At 40.8% G+C, this 17,774-nt stretch overlaps 1 protein-coding gene across 1 annotated transcript in view; it reads right to left on the bottom strand.

Moving 5' to 3' along the window:
- UIMC1 (ubiquitin interaction motif containing 1) overlaps positions 1 to 17,774 on the bottom strand; it is a 108,908-nt gene that overhangs the window by 44,965 nt on the left and 46,169 nt on the right. Inside the window, exons 3-5 of the mRNA XM_060240185.1 lie at positions 8,095 to 8,185; positions 1,689 to 1,813; positions 179 to 1,324 (exon numbers count right to left, since the gene is read on the bottom strand). Coding sequence (XP_060096168.1) covers positions 179 to 1,324; positions 1,689 to 1,813; positions 8,095 to 8,185 — 1,362 coding nt within the window. The remainder of the gene's footprint in view (positions 1 to 178; positions 1,325 to 1,688; positions 1,814 to 8,094; positions 8,186 to 17,774) is intronic.

Here is a 17,774-nt window from a genome sequence, read left to right as displayed (position 1 = left end):
AACTCTTTGAACAAAATGCATGGTAGACCTAAGAAAACGGTACCTCCCCTTATTTATTTAAAATCAATAAAGGCAGCAGGGGACAAGGATGCTCTATAGGCCAAGTTCACAACATAAAACAAGATGACCATTCATTCAGAATTCAACTGACAGACAAGGCTAGCAGAACAATGTTTACCTGACAGGAGCTGCTAACAGGCTCATCTCCCTGCTCAGAGTTTTCTCCCTTGGCTGCATTCTGCTTTGGATTTTTATCCATTCCTCCATTTGTTGGGGAAAGAAGCCAAGCTTCACTCTCAGGTTCCTTTTCATCATTCATATCTTCTCTTTCCTGTTCATCCACACCTCCATTGCCCTTAAAACGTTCCTCCTCCTCCTCCATACCATGTTCATTTTGGCTCAAAGTACATGAGTTAGGAACAACTGGCTCCCCAAACCTCTTCTTCTGCAGGAGCTGCCTCTGAGCTTGTTTCAGGCTTTTCTGATAAACTTCAAGCTGGCACAAAATGACTTGGGTGTATTTGTTGGGATCAACTCCTTTAGGGCAGAATGGGATGCCCCAGTAATAATGTACTGTGTCTTGGTCCTCTTCTTGTTTGTCTTTCTCATCTGCCATTTGAAGTGTGCAAAGTGGTGAGACATTTTCTGGCATTTTAGTTCCTTTCAGGGACTCCATAGAAAGACCCACCTTCTCCCTAGGCTGGATCTGCTGTTCAAGCTCAGAATCGCGACTGGTATGGTGGTCTAGAGTGCTATGCTTTTCAGGCACTTCTACTAGGGCTTCTGAGCACCCAGGAAGAGGGTCTTTCTCTGAACAATTTTGGGAATGATTTTCTGTTTCCTGGCTTGCAGGTTTTGAAGGACTGCTCCTTCCTGCAAAGAGGCGCCGAGGTGCCAGCGGCCAAGCACCCAGAGGCCTTCGTGGAAAGGTAGGACTTAAGGCAAACAGGTCTTGAAGACTGGGTGGTGTGTCACTGGAATCACTGCCCGCTGGTGAGGAAGACCCTTCATTTGATCTTGCAAAAGGCTGGCTCTTCCCTGGAGGTACAATTATGCTAGAGACCAGTGAGTTTTCAACTATCTCCTGGCTCAACCTCGTCAGGACTACAAGGGGCCTCTTGGCGACATCTGTCTGTCCATTCTCATCAACTCTGTGGCTGGGTGAAGGGGAGCTGCCCTCGGAGCAAAGAGATTCAGAGTGAGGCAGCAGGGCTGTGAGGAGCTTAGAAGTCTCTGGTCCAGCTGGGTGGCTTGGTGCTGGAGACTCAGGTGCCTGGACAAGAGGAGGCAGAGCAGCAGCGGAAGAATCAAAGGCCTGGTAGCTCTAGAGGGAGAATGAAACACAAACATGCACAAGCTATTTGCCTTTAAAAATTGAGCACTCCTATTTATTAAACTAAACTGACTGTTATTCTACGGAGCAAAAGAGACAAATGGATATTTCCACAACAATCTACAAAAGAAAGATAGATAAAGGTGAAATTCACCATTAGCCACCAATAATGGCACAATAAAACCTTGAAATGTGCTTGGAGCTCCCCTCATCAGACACATTTATGTCTTGTGGAAAACTGACTAGAATTCTAGCTGGAGACTTGCCCTATAAGCACTCCTCCAACACCATGGAGGGGGGAAATGGACAAGAATCAGGCATTTCTAGGCAGTCCAAATCTCTCTGCCCTACTTACACTGAGGCTCTCAGCAATAGCCTTTCTCAGGAGCTCTTCCTCTTCTTCTTCCTGTGAGTTCAACTGCCTGGCTTCTTGCTCACTCATTTGCAGAGCCAGGGCAAATTGTTCATCTTCTGTCATCTCTGGAGAGACAGCAATATAGATAGAATAGAATAAAATAGAATAGAATAGAATGATGCAGCAGACTCTCAGTTCTCACACCCTCAAGAAGGTACCTAGGGACTTTCACCTTCACAGGGAAAAAACCTAAATTGGATCAAAGCTGTTACATCTCAGCTTACCTTCCTGTGTACCTTCAAAACTGGAACAGGCAGTGCTAAATGCACAGTAATGCATTTTAGGCACTATCAAATCACTGAACCAAAGACAGGGCATTTAGTTAAGGATAGCCATCCTAATCTCAACTCTGACTCCTGAGGTGAACTCATCACAATGAAATGTTTTATCACATAATCACCCAGCAGCGGCCCCCATTTTGTATTTCCACATGCAGTGTGTGCATCCAACAGCACAGAGAAGAAAATGATGTAGACTTTGAAACTGGAGCTGTATGTGAAAAGACTCCTTTGAGAAGGCACAGCCTTGCTGGCAGAGCAGGATGAAGCTCTTTTCCACACAGTATTACTGTTAACTAAAATAAAGTCACACCCTGACCTGGATAGCCCAGGCAAGTCCAATCTTGTCAGATCTTGGAATCTGAGAAAGTTCAACTCTGGCAAGTACTTGGATGGGAGACCTCCTTGGAATACAAGAAGGTGAGAGGACAGGGGTAGGCTTTATTCAGCCACCTCTTTGAATATCCCTCCAGGCCCCCAGAAGGGATCAGTCAACAAAGGACACTATGACTTCCAGGTGCAGGCATGCACATGCACACAAAGTAAAGTCACAATGTTCTATGGTGCACACTGCTGTGGAAACATATATCTGAAATTTAACCATGCAAAGAACATCAGAAGAACAACCTGGAGACTGCGAAGAATGATCTTCAGATGAGAAAGACCAACAACCAAACACTCCTTTCCACAGGCCCAGTTAGCGACTGCTATTTGGTGCAGCCTTTTCCTACCTAGACACAGTGCTCCTCTAAAGGATTTCCCAAGACACAGTAGAAATCACAAATGACTGTTTAAAACATAATCCATTTGAAAACTAGCTATTCACTGAGATTTCTGATCCACCACTTTTGCTCTGCTAAAAATAGCCAACCTGAAAAACAGAATGATAAGGAAACTCCACAGCTTTCTGGGTATTTGAAGAGTACCCTGAAATGCGCTTCAGTCAACCCATTCTAGGTTGATTCTGAGCAAGCCTCTTTCACACAAATGCCTCTCAAACAAAACTTCAACCAAACAAAAGCACCTGAGTCCACAATGCCATACTCAAGAGTTTAGAAGAGAGGAGACAAAAGAGAGATTTTTGATCACCTCTCACAAGTGATGGATGCCACTGAAATTTCTTAATGCACTAATGAAGGGCATTTTAGCATCAAAAGAACTAGAATTCAGTCTCAGCCTCCTGAGTAGTATCTCAAAACAGTCACATTTCACATGAAAAATGCTTTCAGACCAGACCTTACATATGGAGAAACGACTGCGGGGTGACATGATAGAGGTTTACAAGATAATGCGTGGGATGGAGAAAGTAGAGAAAGAAGTACTTTTCTCCCTTTCTCACAATACAAGAACTCGTGGGCATTCGATGAAATTGCTGAGCAGACAGGTTAAAACGGATAAAAGGAAGTACTTCTTCACCCAAAGGGTGATTAACATGTGGAATTCACTGCCACAGGAGGTGGTGGCAGCCACAAGTATAGCCACCTTCAAGAAGGGTTTAGATAAAAATATGGAGCACAGGTCCATCAGTGGCTATTATTTATTTATTTATTTATTTATTTACTTATATTGGGATTTATACCCCGCCCTTCGCACCGAAGTATTAGTCACATTTCACATTTCACATGAAAAATGCTTTCAGACCAGACCTTACATATGGAGAAACGACTGCGGGGTGACATGATAGAGGTTTACAAGATAATGCGTGGGATGGAGAAAGTAGAGAAAGAAGTACTTTTCTCCCTTTCTCACAATACAAGAACTCGTGGGCATTCGATGAAATTGCTGAGCAGACAGGTTAAAACGGATAAAAGGAAGTACTTCTTCACCCAAAGGGTGATTAACATGTGGAATTCACTGCCACAGGAGGTGGTGGCAGCCACAAGTATAGCCACCTTCAAGAAGGGTTTAGATAAAAATATGGAGCACAGGTCCATCAGTGGCTATTATTTATTTATTTATTTATTTATTTATTTATATTGGGATTTATACCCCGCCCTTCGCACCGAAGTATTAGCCACAGTGTATGTGTGTATATAAAATTTTTTGCCACTGTGTGACACAGAGTGTTGGACTTGATGGGCCGTTGGCCTGATCCAACATGGCTTCTCTTATGTTCTTATGGAACCCTGTTTCTCAGCTAAAAGAAAAAGGCTGCCACTTTGGACTGAGAAAAAAATGACAAAATACATACTTTGTGACATCCGCTGGAGAGATCACAACTGTACTGAAGCAACCCTATGTGACACAATGCAATGTTTCATTTTCCTCTGCTGCATGAGCATTTTCTCACCAGGGCTGAATTTAGCTATTCCTTCTGCACATGGAAGCAGACTGGGATACGCAATTACAGGCACTCCTCTACATGGAAGTAATCTGATTTCCTTTTTCTTCAATGCTTAATGGAAGTGAAGGCCAAGAGAGAGAAACAAGAAGTCAGACAACAGTGCTTTCAAGATCTGAAAGAAACTTCTGCCACACTTTAGCTTCTGTAAGAAGGCAGAAATCTGTATTACTATACAGGTACAGGGCTTGGAGATCCTGAAGACCATTGTGTAATGCACTCAAGCCAATTTTAGTCAACCTATGTGTAATGAAGAACCTGGTACAGCCCACCTACTAGCAGAACATTTGTAAAAAAACTGGAACTGGTCCAATGACTGTGTAAAGTCTGTGGAAAGAGGTGTTTGATTGTTGGTCTTTCTCATCTGAAAATCATTCTTCACAATCTCCAGGTTGTTCTCATGTTCTTTGCATGGTTAAATTTCAGACATGTTTCCACAGCAGTATATGTCACAGAGCATTGTGACTTTATTGTGCGTGTGCATGTCTGCATCTGGAAGTCATGTCGACCTCTGGTGACTGACTCCTACTGGGGGCCTGGAGGATATTCAGAGAGGTGGGAAGCTGAGAAAGCATGGCCTGGCTAAGACCATCAAGTGAGTTTGCAGCAGCAGCAAGATTTCAACCACTGACCTCATGGACTGCAGCTCATTTCTTAGCCACTGTTCTACAGCAACTCTCAGACAGGATCACAGTCCTCGGTGTTGCCTATCCTTTCTCATTTTCTACTTTTGTTAAGGACATGTAATGGCACATCCAAACTATCTTCCACCATAAAATGCAATGCAAATCAGACTCTATTTGTAAAGCAATAGGATACCTCATTTTGTCCCGTCCCCCCCCCCCCCGCCGCCCCAAGCAAAATGGAACACTCCAGACAAGAATTCTGATACTTCAGAAAAAGAGGAAAAGAACTGGCTTTATTCTGTTTCCCAAATACACACGTGTATTGAAAAGAATACATTCTTTTCCCCCTGCCAATGAAATTCACAACCTGCATGACAGTGAAAGTAGCAAGTCGCTTCCCCGAGAGAAGCAGGGCATCTGTTCTGCCGAAACCACGCTGCGTATCCCTGGCTATCATGTATTATTCTGCTTAACATCTGATCATTTCTAAACTGTCTGCAAACGCTCACAATTTGTGTGCGCTTGATGTTGATTACATTGGTCATAATTTATGATGATTAGAAATTCTAAGTATTGTGTTAGCTTCCTACTGGTGTGGGCAAACAGACTATTTAAGAACTCGGAGACACAAAAACAGAAGCTGAGATCTGAAAAATAAGCTCAGTCTGAGCGGTTTGGCAGGTAGTTAGTGTAGCCAGGGTCCAGCAGACAGGGAATCATCTGCAAGCCAATCTGGGCACAAGCTATGCACAAGTACATATGTGCATGCAAACCCTGAATAGTTCCATTATCATGCTGGAAGAGGTTTTGTTTGTTTGTTAAAGCCGGCATAGATCCATTGTTCCAAAACTAGGCTTCCTGTATGCTGAACTACCAGATCTACAGATGAGTTGTTAGAGCAGCCATTTAAATGCTACAAGAAATGTAACATCACATGACTTACAGAAGTAATCTCACCAAGAAAATGATGGCAAGGGAGTGCAAAAGTCTTTGTAAAAGACATTTTAGCCTTAAACAAATTAAACCAGTTCAAAACCTTTTTACATGCTAATATGGCAATTTACAAAGCAATTCATATTTCAGTTTGACATTTGCAAAGTGAATTAGATGCAAAGCTCCAGTTCAAGTCCTAGTGCTTCCTAATAAAAGATTTGCAAAGAAAACAGAAATATTGAATCTATCACCCTCACAATCTGAGTGAAATTTACTGTATAGCATAAAAAAGAAAAAAAGGATCCAATATGTTTCAGAAAACAGACATTTAAAAAAATTAACAAGATTTCAGTAGGTTTGCATATTTAATTTTGCTCTGCCAGACTACTATCATAGATATATTTCAATCATAAACCTCGACGTTAGATACGCACCAAAAATTCCAGAACTGTTTCAGCAACAGATATGGGCCTGATTTTGTCTCAGGGCCCTGAACCCCACCCCTACCAAGCGATCCCACTCTCTGCAGGACGCTTCTTCCTCAGAAGGCCACTCTGTCATAAAATCCAAGCACCACCCCCCACCACCACCACTTTAAACACAGACAATGAATTTTACTCAAAATAAATGAACCTCAATTTGCCTAAAAATAAAATACCAAAAGGCTAATTATAGTTTCTAATAAACAAAAGAGCAGACATTTAAATGGATGTCCCTAATTAATTACTGTTAATTGACTGCTATAGAATACAAGACCTGCATCCAAAGCAGAAAACTGGAGGAGAGTCTCTACTTACAGTGCAAGCCAACATTATCAGAAGTGATCCAAGGCCAAAGAGGACCCAGGGCCCATTTTCACATTGCATAGGGCAAATGGATCCTACGCACATAGTGTGGATCCAAAGCCAGTTTCACCATTGTACACATGGGTACAAATAAAGGATTTCATGTCTTTTTGCTCTCACTTGTGGACATGTGGGGGGGTATCCTTGGCTTGCTGGGAATACTGGGTATGACTCACTTCCCTTGCAAATGATTCTACAAAACAAAACCTTTGCATTCTGCCTAGCATCTCTTGCCCTTGGTGTGCATCTGTTCCAACCACTGTGTGGAGTCTATTCAGAAATGAATTCATTTTTTTCTCATATCAGGTAGCGCCTGCAAACGGAACATTACTCACTATGGCATCATTCAGATGTGATGGCAATACAAACTGTCATTATGTAAAAGATCCTCAGGTTCACACACTGCCTCTCCTCTCCTCTCCTCTTGTGCATGATCTAACTGAAGACTTCATCTTTTGGGACGACCTATTGCTTGCCATTATGGTTCAGATGCAAACATTACTTTGCTTTCTTGCCTACAAACCAAGATTCCAAAATCTGGTCTAATCCTGGTTTGGAATCCTGGTTTGTGGAGAAAAACACAAAACAGTAATCACATTTTGGACACAAATACAAATTAAAGATGTCTGCTTTCTGAGCAAAGCATGGTTTGTTGTAACCTTTGAACCACGCCTAAAAATCTTCTGAACTGGAACAGTTATTCTTTAGAAAGCACTGCAGGGGATTAGAAAGAGGGTAATCTACTGGGGAGAGCACACTGTACAGAATAGTATGCATTAGGAAGTGGAAGATCCTAGAATCATACCAAAGACTAATTTCACTTTATCCATAGAACAAGTGATCTATAAAGCTAACTACAGCAAGAAACCCAAATGCATTCTCACCCTAATTACCAAGTTATAAATCACAATATTCTGTGAATAAAAAACACACTATAAAGGGCACCACCTACAGTTGCGCCAAGATGGGACTTAAAAGATAAGCAGAATCTGACAACTACCACTCTTTCCTCTTTTATCCAGGATTCCTATCTTCTAGTTGCCATTCAGCACAGCCACAAGCAACATGCTTGACTTTAAACATCCCATAGAATTTTTGGGCCTTCAAAAACCTACTCTTTTTATGCAATAAAGTTCTCCCAGTGGTACTTCAGTTATGATAGTTTGACTGGTAGCAATCTAAGCCAAGTACAAGGTTAAGTGGCAAGATTGATATGTGTGCTCCTCAACTCAGATGTTTGCAAAAGTATGCATAAGAGGAAAAGGTACAAAAATTTGTGCACTGTTCATTCTCCACTTTTCCCTTCCACAAAACAAGACCTACGTGCAATTTTTCTCTTTGCTGTAGTCTTCGCTCTATCCAGCTGTTGCTTTGTTCTTTTCTTCTGCAGATCATATTCCTCCTTTGACTCATGCTGCAGAAGAAAAAACAGAGTAAGTATATAAACTGCAAGAGATGCTTCTGTTTACCACCCTTCCCCCTCCCACTCCATTCCTCCTGTATCACCTTTGTCCAAATCTTGAAGACTGGGTGGTGGAGGAGAAGAAGCAGCTAGCACAAAGACAGAATACTTAACAGGTGAGAAATGTGACTTTCAGGCACTAATAAAAGAACACTCTGGATCTATTAAAAGAACCATATGATGATATAACGAGCACCAATAGATGCAGGCAAAACATGTAAACAGCTGAGCAGCAAAGGACAATATCAGCTGAGCAGCAAAGGACAATACCTGCATACCTACTGCATAGGGTTTAGAGACCTGTTTTGCCACTCCACTGCCTTCCAGAAGTCATAAGCACTGGAAATGGGAGGAAAACCCTCTACAAGATCCTCCACAGCAAGCAAGTCTAACTGGACAGGGAGTGTTCTGTAGTCCAGCTGATAAGCTTTCATCCAACAAAAGTTACTTCATCAAAGAGAAGGGGCACCTGGTTAAAATAAATAAAATAAAAAGCACACTGTCTAATACCACTTCCTATTAAACACATCACTCTACTACTATCTCTCATATTTCAGTTGAGTAACTCCACTCACTCCCATAAACAATTCTTATCCTTTGAGGAGAGAGGCTCACATCCTTCAAACAGCTATCACACTACAGCCTCCCTGAACTGTCAAGCAAGTACATTTTTAAGAGTCAACGGTGTGAACATTCATCAGGGGCAGTTAAGGTCTGGAGAGAGGGAAAAAAGAACAATGGAAGTACAATTGCAAGCTACAGAGGAAAAACCAGAGTAACTGAACAAGAATGATACAGCTACTCGGGAATCTTTTTTAATGATCTGACAGCCTAAAATGAAAACTTACCAGAAGGGAAAAGGTGGACAGATTGCTAAGGCCAAGTACACTAATACAGCATAAAATAAAACACAAAGGCAAAGGTGCAAACTGCATTGCAACTAGCTAGGGGAGCTGGGAACAATCCAAAGAGATTTTACAAGAATATTACGGAGGGGAGGAATAGATTGGGGCTACTGCTTACATCAGAAAGAGATTATGACAGATAATACAAAAGGGAAAACATACATTGCTTGATATACATTTTGCAATAGTCTTTTTAAAAAGTTTCTGAAAACTGCAATCAATATTGACTATACCAAAACGGGCACATATGCTGAAAAAGAATACTTGGTTAATCTGAATATGCCATTCATCACTACTGAGGATCCTACATGAGATGCGGTTGCTGAAAACAGGTGGGGGCAATTTTAAACCCAGCATTTAGAAGAAAACAAGGCCAACTATAGCAGCCAATAGGGTTAAATTATGGAAGAAACCACACCAAGCTAGCTTTGTTCTCTTCCCCTGTCTATTAATTGATTTAGTAGGCAGGAGGAATACAACCATCCAAATGTATCTAGGCAAAGATATAAAGCCCATCACAGATACATTACCAGCAGTAATATCATAAGGACATGGAGCTTGTTCTCATTCTATAACTAGGAACAGGGAAGCTCTGTTATTGGACATGGGCTGCTTCATAGGCCTTAGATGTCAACAAGGATATTGATCTACATCCAAATTACATCCTCTTAAGCAAGCATGGATTGTGCAAATTAGATGGAGCGATCACAAAGTCACTAAAAATAACTGCACTTAGTGAATAATAATAAATTGACACAAATGAGAAAATAGGATGCAACTGGAATTGTGCAGCAATTAGTTCTTGAGTCTGCACTGTTTTGTTACATAAGTAACTTCTATGTAGAAGCTGACAATATATGTATCAAATCTGTTGATGACCCCAAAAGTGGTTGGGATGAGGAAAGAAATCACAGACTATATTCTAAACATTTTAAATGATCTGCATAAACTTGGAGAGGGGGTGTGTGGAATGGTATAGTATAGCCCTATCTCATCAAATCTCAGAAATTATGTAGGGTTGGTACTTGGATAGTAGACCACCAAGGAAGGCTCTGCAGAGGAAGGCAATGGCAAACCACCTCTGCTTCTTGCTTGACTTGAAAATCCCTTGCTGGTGTCACCATCAGACTACTGTAACTTGATGAGACTGTTGGACTGATGACAGTAAAAATGAAAAATAGCAAGTAAGTATAAGAACCGGATTAACTAACTAATTAGGCAGTAGCATTGCTGAGGAGGATTTCAATGTTACAAGTGGTAGCAAAGTAGAATTTAGTGTCAACACAAGACAATGCCAAAACTTACTAAGTTAAAGAATAAAGCTGGACAGACATAGATCAGGGATGCTTTATTTATTTATTTCTCAGATTTATATCCTGCCCTCCCCCAACAGGCTCAGGGCGGTTAACAACAGTTTAAAAACATTAGCAATTTACAAACATATTAAAATTATGTATGTATGTGTATATATATATATATATATATATATATATATATACACACACACACACACACACATATACAGGTCAAGCTGTTTCAGAACAGAAGGATTAATAGGCTGCCTTCTAATGTCCCTTAAGTTCTAAGATTCAGCTCTATGACTGCCTTCAGTCATAATGACAACTCTGCCTAGGAGATCCTTGGGCCTGCATGCTTCGCTCCCTTGGTTTATCATTATGTCCAAATCATGGTTGGTTTCTTGCATACAAATGAGGTTTGAACCATGGTGTGGAGCTCTGATTTGGAGATAAAACACACCACAGTATGTGTTTCAGAGGTAACCAAGAGTCTTCCGTTCCCGAGCTGCTCATAAGGGAAGACAGGAGCCCATAGATTTCTAAGGCTCATTCTTATAATGACAAACCACAGTACATTATTACATTTAAATGCAGCCAAAGAATCCTACCAGCAAATAGTGACAGACTAGACCTCTGAAGTCCCTTTCACAAATATTCTATATATTCACATATAATAAATAAGTGCTTGGATGTACTTAATCTCAGAATGCTGTATATCCACAACAATCTATTAGTATTGTGCAAAGTTTCTACCTGCCTTCATGGCTTTGGTACTGAATTCCTTCAGTCAGACTAAACCTTTAAACAAAATGCATACCAATGTGGGGCACAGCTGCTGTGCAGGCAGTCATTCTCCCAGTACACTGCTGCCATATGACTGCTTTAAACCTACCAATGTATTTTATTTGCTTTTGTCCTTCCATTTCATGGCAATGTTTAAATTTTTTAGCCCCCTAGATGCATAAGTTATATTTTCACAGACTAAGTCTAATTCTCTGATTTTCTGTCGATGTTTTCTAATTGCCTCTGGAATGCTCTTCTACAACAATGAATGTTTGCTGTTTCTTACCATTTACCATCACCTGTGGATTTCATTCGCGTACAGATTCTGGGCATTAATATAGATGTTAAACATAAGCAATTCTCACACCAGTCCCATCCTCCCCAGGCTACTGCTCAGGACCAGCTCCATGGCTGTTTCCCGCTACCCTTTCATCTACAATTTTTAGAAAATCCCATCCCAGGAGTGTACCTATCCTTCTAACTGCGAGGCATACTAGTATATGATTTTCCAAATCCCAATGTGCACTTTTCTTTGCTGCTTTTAAAACAACCAAAAACAAGCAAGCATTTAGTGTGGCAGAAGTTATTTCCCAACTGCTTTCTACTCACCTGAAAGACAATATTTCTATTTCTTCTCCCCGCCTCCACCTTGGCTCCCATCTTGAATGCTCCCTGGCTAATGCTGTTATCTATTCCATGCCATATCCAGAGCCAAAGTAGAGTTCTCCTCCTTCCTGGAACATCAGTTCTGCTCCTCATATGGTTTATACATCAAGCGTCACTTCAGGAACAGAATAGTGGTCTTGCCTCATTTGCAGATGTGCATGCCTGGTACTCCAGGATCAGCTGCTTAATCTGGATCTGCTGGCAACACCTGTTTTATACCCTCTTGTGTTATGGACATGGTCCCAGACGCTGCTTTGCTCAATTTGTTCCCCTCTTCCCACAATTCCGATAAATACTTTCGCAACCAGCCATTTCCAGCAATCTGAACTGCAGAAACTAAGCTCTGCTTCATTACTCTTTCTTAATGCTGTTGCTTTTTCCTGGCTTGCTGCTGTCTTATGATATTCCCTCCTGCTCTCCTTTTTATTCCAGCAATGTTTTTCCTTGTCTATCTTTCAGGGGCATGATGACCTTGCTATGCAACAAGATTGGACTCTAAATCAGCATTGTTTTACTAAGGGGATTCATTTCCCCAGTGCCTAAGTATTCTTACAAACTAGTCTTTGTTTAGTTACTAATGAAGTCTTCTTTTCCTAATACTATGGCTTTGACACTGTTCCCAATGATAAGCCAAAAGTGCTGTTGTTTCCTCCCTCTAGGATTTGCCCATAGTCCTTAATGCACTTTATATTTTCTGTGGCCTCACAGCCTCAGAGATTAACTCTGAGATTAAACCTTCTCCTGTCCCAAAAGGTTGCAGAGCCTGGAAAAGAGGGATAGAGTTTCTGAGCACATGAAGAAAAGAGCAGCTTAGATATCCAAAACATTTTGATAAAGAATTTTGTTTGACAAAGAACGTATCATTCTCAGAACTGAAACACTGTATAACAATTGAGCACTGCACATTTTAAGACAAAAGCAAATTTCAAATCCATATTCTACACTAAGGAAACCCAAATTCTATGCTTTTGAAATGCTCTATAAATCAAGCAAATCCATATAAATCAGATTAATTTGAATAGTTTTTGCCTACAGCAATGGATTTGTGGTACTGAAGCACTGAACTTGGTGCCTCCTCTACAACTTCAATGACATTGAGAAATCAGAAGGGAGACATAGGGGCAAGGCTAGGAAGCAGACAGATACAGGGTCTTATTTAAGTACAGAAACTGTAGCTCTTCACTTTGCAGACATATGAGCTGTGTGCACATGATATAGCTGAGACTGCGAACCAGACAATCCTATTTCACACTGCACTGGGTACACCACCAACACCCTTCTCTACCAGCTACTCCTCCAGTTGCTTGTCTCAATATTATGAGCAGATCCAAACACGATGCAGGATTCTGGGTGACACAAAAGCTTCTTAACAGTGGACCACCAGATAAGAACAGTTCTCTCTCAGCTGTTCAGATGGTCTTCAGCCTTTTGCATTTTCTATACCTCAAGCTTTTAGTCTTTTAGTTAAACCTGTTAAAGATCCCGGGCTAAAGGATGCCCGTTTGACCACTACAAGGGCAAGAGCCTTTTCCATGGCTGCGCCTGCCCTCTGGAATGCCCTCCCTGAGGAGACTAGGGCCCTGAGAGATTTATCACAATTCTGCAGGGCCTGGAAGACATATCTGTTCAGGCAGGCTTTTAATAACTAGATGGAGGTGCTTTTAACATCTATGGGGAGGTGTACTATCTACCCCACAATATCATCACAAATTAATTCAAAACAGACAGAATGCCACCTGAACTGTATTTAAACTGTTTAAATATTTTAATGTTTTATTGTTGTAATGTGAATCTGTCATCAAATTGTGACTGTTGTTAGCTGCCCTGAGCCCGTTTGGGGAGTGTGGGATATAAGTGCAATAAATAAATAAATCAAATAGTTGGGTTTGGGGGGTTTTTTTGCCTTTCTCTGTTTTCCCCCTGACTTTCTTTTTCTACTTAGTCTGGGGAACTTATATTTGGAATGCTGTTCTCTGTGATTTGGTTTGATATCTATTTGTGTGATACATATCTACTGTGTTTTGAATTACTAGTTTTCTTATTTTAAATAGTTTTTGCTGCTTTTGCAAATATTTCTCCTAACATTGCTCATTTTTGTTGATAATGTGTGTGTACTTCATTGCTGTTTTAACATGATCTAGGTCTGAATTTAATCACAATAGCCATCTGGTTGAGCAGTGCAACAACAATGCTTAAAACTAACAAGAGCAGCCCTGTTGACCACTGGAGAAGTTACTATCCTTCAGCTACCACAATACACACTGCATAATTTATTTTCCTATCCTTTCATGCAGAAGTTATAAACTTCTAACACCTTCCAAAGGTGGAAGTGCTGTAGGAAATATCTTAGATGAGTCCCAAACACTGAGATTCCAAAGCATCCAAAGCAAAGAGGTCCATCAGTGGCTATTAGCCACAGTGTGTTGGACTGGATGGGCCATTGGCCTGATCTAACATGGCTTCTCTTATGTTCTCTTATCCCATATATTTTAAATTTTTTTCTCTGCACTACGTTTGCTATAGAAACAGAACCAAGATCAGTTGTGCAAAATCCTGCCCTTACAATGTTTAAAGTGGCAAGCCTTGCTTTATGGAAGAGCATTGTAAAATTTGCTGTCATTGTTTCAGAACACTGAATAAGAGAGTGGTGGTCCCTAGTGTTGGAGAGGGAAAGTGCACACTTCATTGCTGCAGTGGGTGGGTGTGGTCTCACTAGTGGTGGCCACTCTCTCTCTCTCTCTTTTTAAGGGTTGCATACATAAAAGCTTCCATGCTTGTAAGATAACAGCAGAAGAGCATTGAGCCTCTAAAGACGTTTTAATAGAATCACAAAGAAAACAAGTATTGGTGACAGGGTGTTGCTTCTCATAGTGCCGTCACAGGCACTTTCCAAGAGGTAACCCTATGCCAACTATTATAAAAACCTGTCCCACAAAGATGTCACAGTAGTTAGCTTCACCAGAGGGGAGGGAATCATATTTTCTCAGTTAGAAAGTTGTTCCTCCAGTACCAGAAAAATATGAATTGGGAGTGAAGTGTCAGTCCCTGCAATGCTAGTAACAAGAGAGTATTTATTGCATAAAAAGTAGAAGTCCTGATAGACCCTCTATATGATTTGTTCTATTGGATAGTTACGTTCAGGGAGCTGCTGTAGTGAATCCAATTAATCCTCATGGCCTAAACACACACACAGTTTTCAGTGACTGAGATTTTTAAAACCATACTGAAACTAGAAAATGAAAAACACTATTTAATTAGGTCTTAGATCTGCTCATGGGAAGCTTTTGTTTCTAGTGGGAGCAAACCCCATAATCCAGAAGTACTCTGAATCTGTGCTTGTGGGGATGGCCTTGATATACCTTCATTGAATGCAGAGAGGGAAAGAAATCAGCAAAGGCAGTGGGGCTGCTCTAATCTGACCCAACCTTTTAATAATGCTCATCCGCCTACGAGAATATCAACTACTCAAGGGACCATTCAACCAACTGCCTTTTTAATAAGATCGCTAGTCCAAAAATAATCTTAATCAATTAAATATCCCCAAACTGCAGCCAACACTGCCACAAGGTCATTCCTAATGCAAAACTTACAAGGAAAACTAATAGTTCTGCTTGATTTGATTTCCATGCTGTACATCTCCACTCACAATGAGAACTCCGGATAAAGTCTCCCTTTCTTTTCTCTGAGTTAAAGAGATATTTTAAAATATCACAGCCAGAAGTAATCTGGTTTTTTCCCTCCATGCACAGATCTACAGTTTAATTTATGCTTACAGACACTTTTCGTGTAAGCTTTGCCCAGAGATCACACAAAGAGATTAGTTCTTAAACCCTCCACACATTTTAATGGAAGAAAAACTGATTTTCTTCCCAGTATTTGAAATTTAGTAGTTTGAAACAGGCAGCAGAAACATGAATGAACTCTTGCAACCCAGCCTTAAACAGTGCCTTGAAAGTAAGCCCCACTGAAATCACTTTAAACAAGGTCTTTGCATCCAAGCCAAATATCTAAAATCCAGATATGTACAATATTAATCCAGTATTGATACATGGGACAGTATCTTGGCCAACAATGAAAAAAAAGAAACACACACATTGATACTATCTGAAAACAAAATTATCAAGAAAATCTTTAGTCATATCAGGGAAATGAAACCTGGAGATGACAGATAGAGAAGGAATAAGAAGGCTCTATGACCAGCCAAGCACAGTGGAGAGTAAGGCATATTTATTACAAACTTTGCAAGGCAAAGCTGGAGACACCTTTAGTTAATTGCACCTTTGCAGCAAGTTCAGCTCCTGTGTCAAGACAAAACCTGAAGACCAGCTAAGATTAAAACTGACATTAAGCTTATCTGAATTTTGCCTTAAGAAAAATATACGTGACCTTGGTTGCCATGTTGCAAAACCGCAAACCCAGTATATAGGAAACGTACAGGGTCTGCATAGGGGCATATGGTTGACTTATTTCACTTTATGTAATTGCACACATTCAAAAGAAATCTAAACAAAGAAAACTGGAATACAGAGACCCTGGCAAGATGGAAGAACAAAACAGAAACAATCCAGGCTATCTTACATGGCATCAGACAACAGTAGCTTTTCCCTTTTACAGATACACCATAAAGAACCATCTGAAGACTATGGAGTGGTTAACACCTGTCAATTTACTGCAGCCAATAATTAAACATTTGTGAGCACCTCAATAAAAGCAGAGTGCTGAGGGGCACCTATATTGATTTGTCTAGAAAAACACACGTGTATATGTATATACAAAGCCATGACCACTTGGTAGTGGTGGAAAGACCCATTGAGTTCCAACTGACGTATGGCAATCCCATAGGGGTTTAAAGGAAAGAGACATTCAGAAGTGGTGTGTCATTGCCTCTGCAGAACAACCCTGGACTTTCTTGGTGGTCTCTCATCCAAGTACTAACCAGGGCCAACCCTTATTAGCTTCTGAGATCTGGCTGAATCAGGCTAACCAGGGCCATCCAGGTAAGGTCGTGGTAATGTAATCCTACTTTTTAAAAGTAGGGCTAGGTTGTCATCATTTTTAAATAGATGGTAACCCAACCCTACTTTTACAAAGTGGTTTTCATGTGTCAGGCAGGCACCATAATTTATACAGCCTACATTGACCACATTAAGACAGCTGATACATTTTTTTCTGCTTATGATGTTCTCATAATCAAATCAGAGAAGAATAGACTGCACATTACTACTTCATGATTGATGAGTCATAAGAGTGAGCACAAAATGGGTTGCTGTTGGGAAAGAAGGAGAAAATACAGACTAGAGACAGGTTTGAGCTCATAAATGAAATATGTCCCTTAGCAGGGGTGGCCAAACTTGCTTAACATAAGAACCATATAGAATAAATGTCAGATGTTTGAGAGCCGCAACACATGAACATCAGATGCTTAAGAGACACAAGATGGGAGGGAGGGAGGAGTGGAGGAGAGATAAAAAGAAAGTAACTTTAACTTTAAATGCATTTTCCAAGCCGCTGGATGGCTTGGCTTGGAGAAGTGATTTAAAGAGACAAACAACTTCTCCAAGCCAGCCAATGGGATCCTGGGGGCTTCAAGTGCTACACAATATGTGTGAAAGAGCCACATGTGGCTCCCGAGCCACATTTTGGCCACCCCTTGTCCAGTGTTTCAGTTAAAAGAAAAGCAGAAGAGACTTTAGGTAAGTGAAAATAATTTCTTCATTCTTTTTCACCCTTTTTGTCCCCTTCATGTTGTCAGCTCAAAATGTTGAAATGAGAACAGAAAGTGCAACTAGGATGATAATTCTTTATTTCCTTCAGTTTTCCTGTCTCTTGACTAGCCTTGTTAGCACTCCCTGTCTGTCACCTTCCATTAGCCGCCCTGAGCCTGCCTTT

This window comes from Heteronotia binoei, chromosome 5 (assembly GCF_032191835.1).
Source record: "Heteronotia binoei isolate CCM8104 ecotype False Entrance Well chromosome 5, APGP_CSIRO_Hbin_v1, whole genome shotgun sequence".
Classification (NCBI taxonomy): Eukaryota; Metazoa; Chordata; class Lepidosauria; order Squamata; family Gekkonidae; genus Heteronotia; species Heteronotia binoei.
The sequence above is the reverse complement of the archived record's forward strand: the minus strand, read 5'-3'. Positions and strand labels throughout refer to the sequence as shown.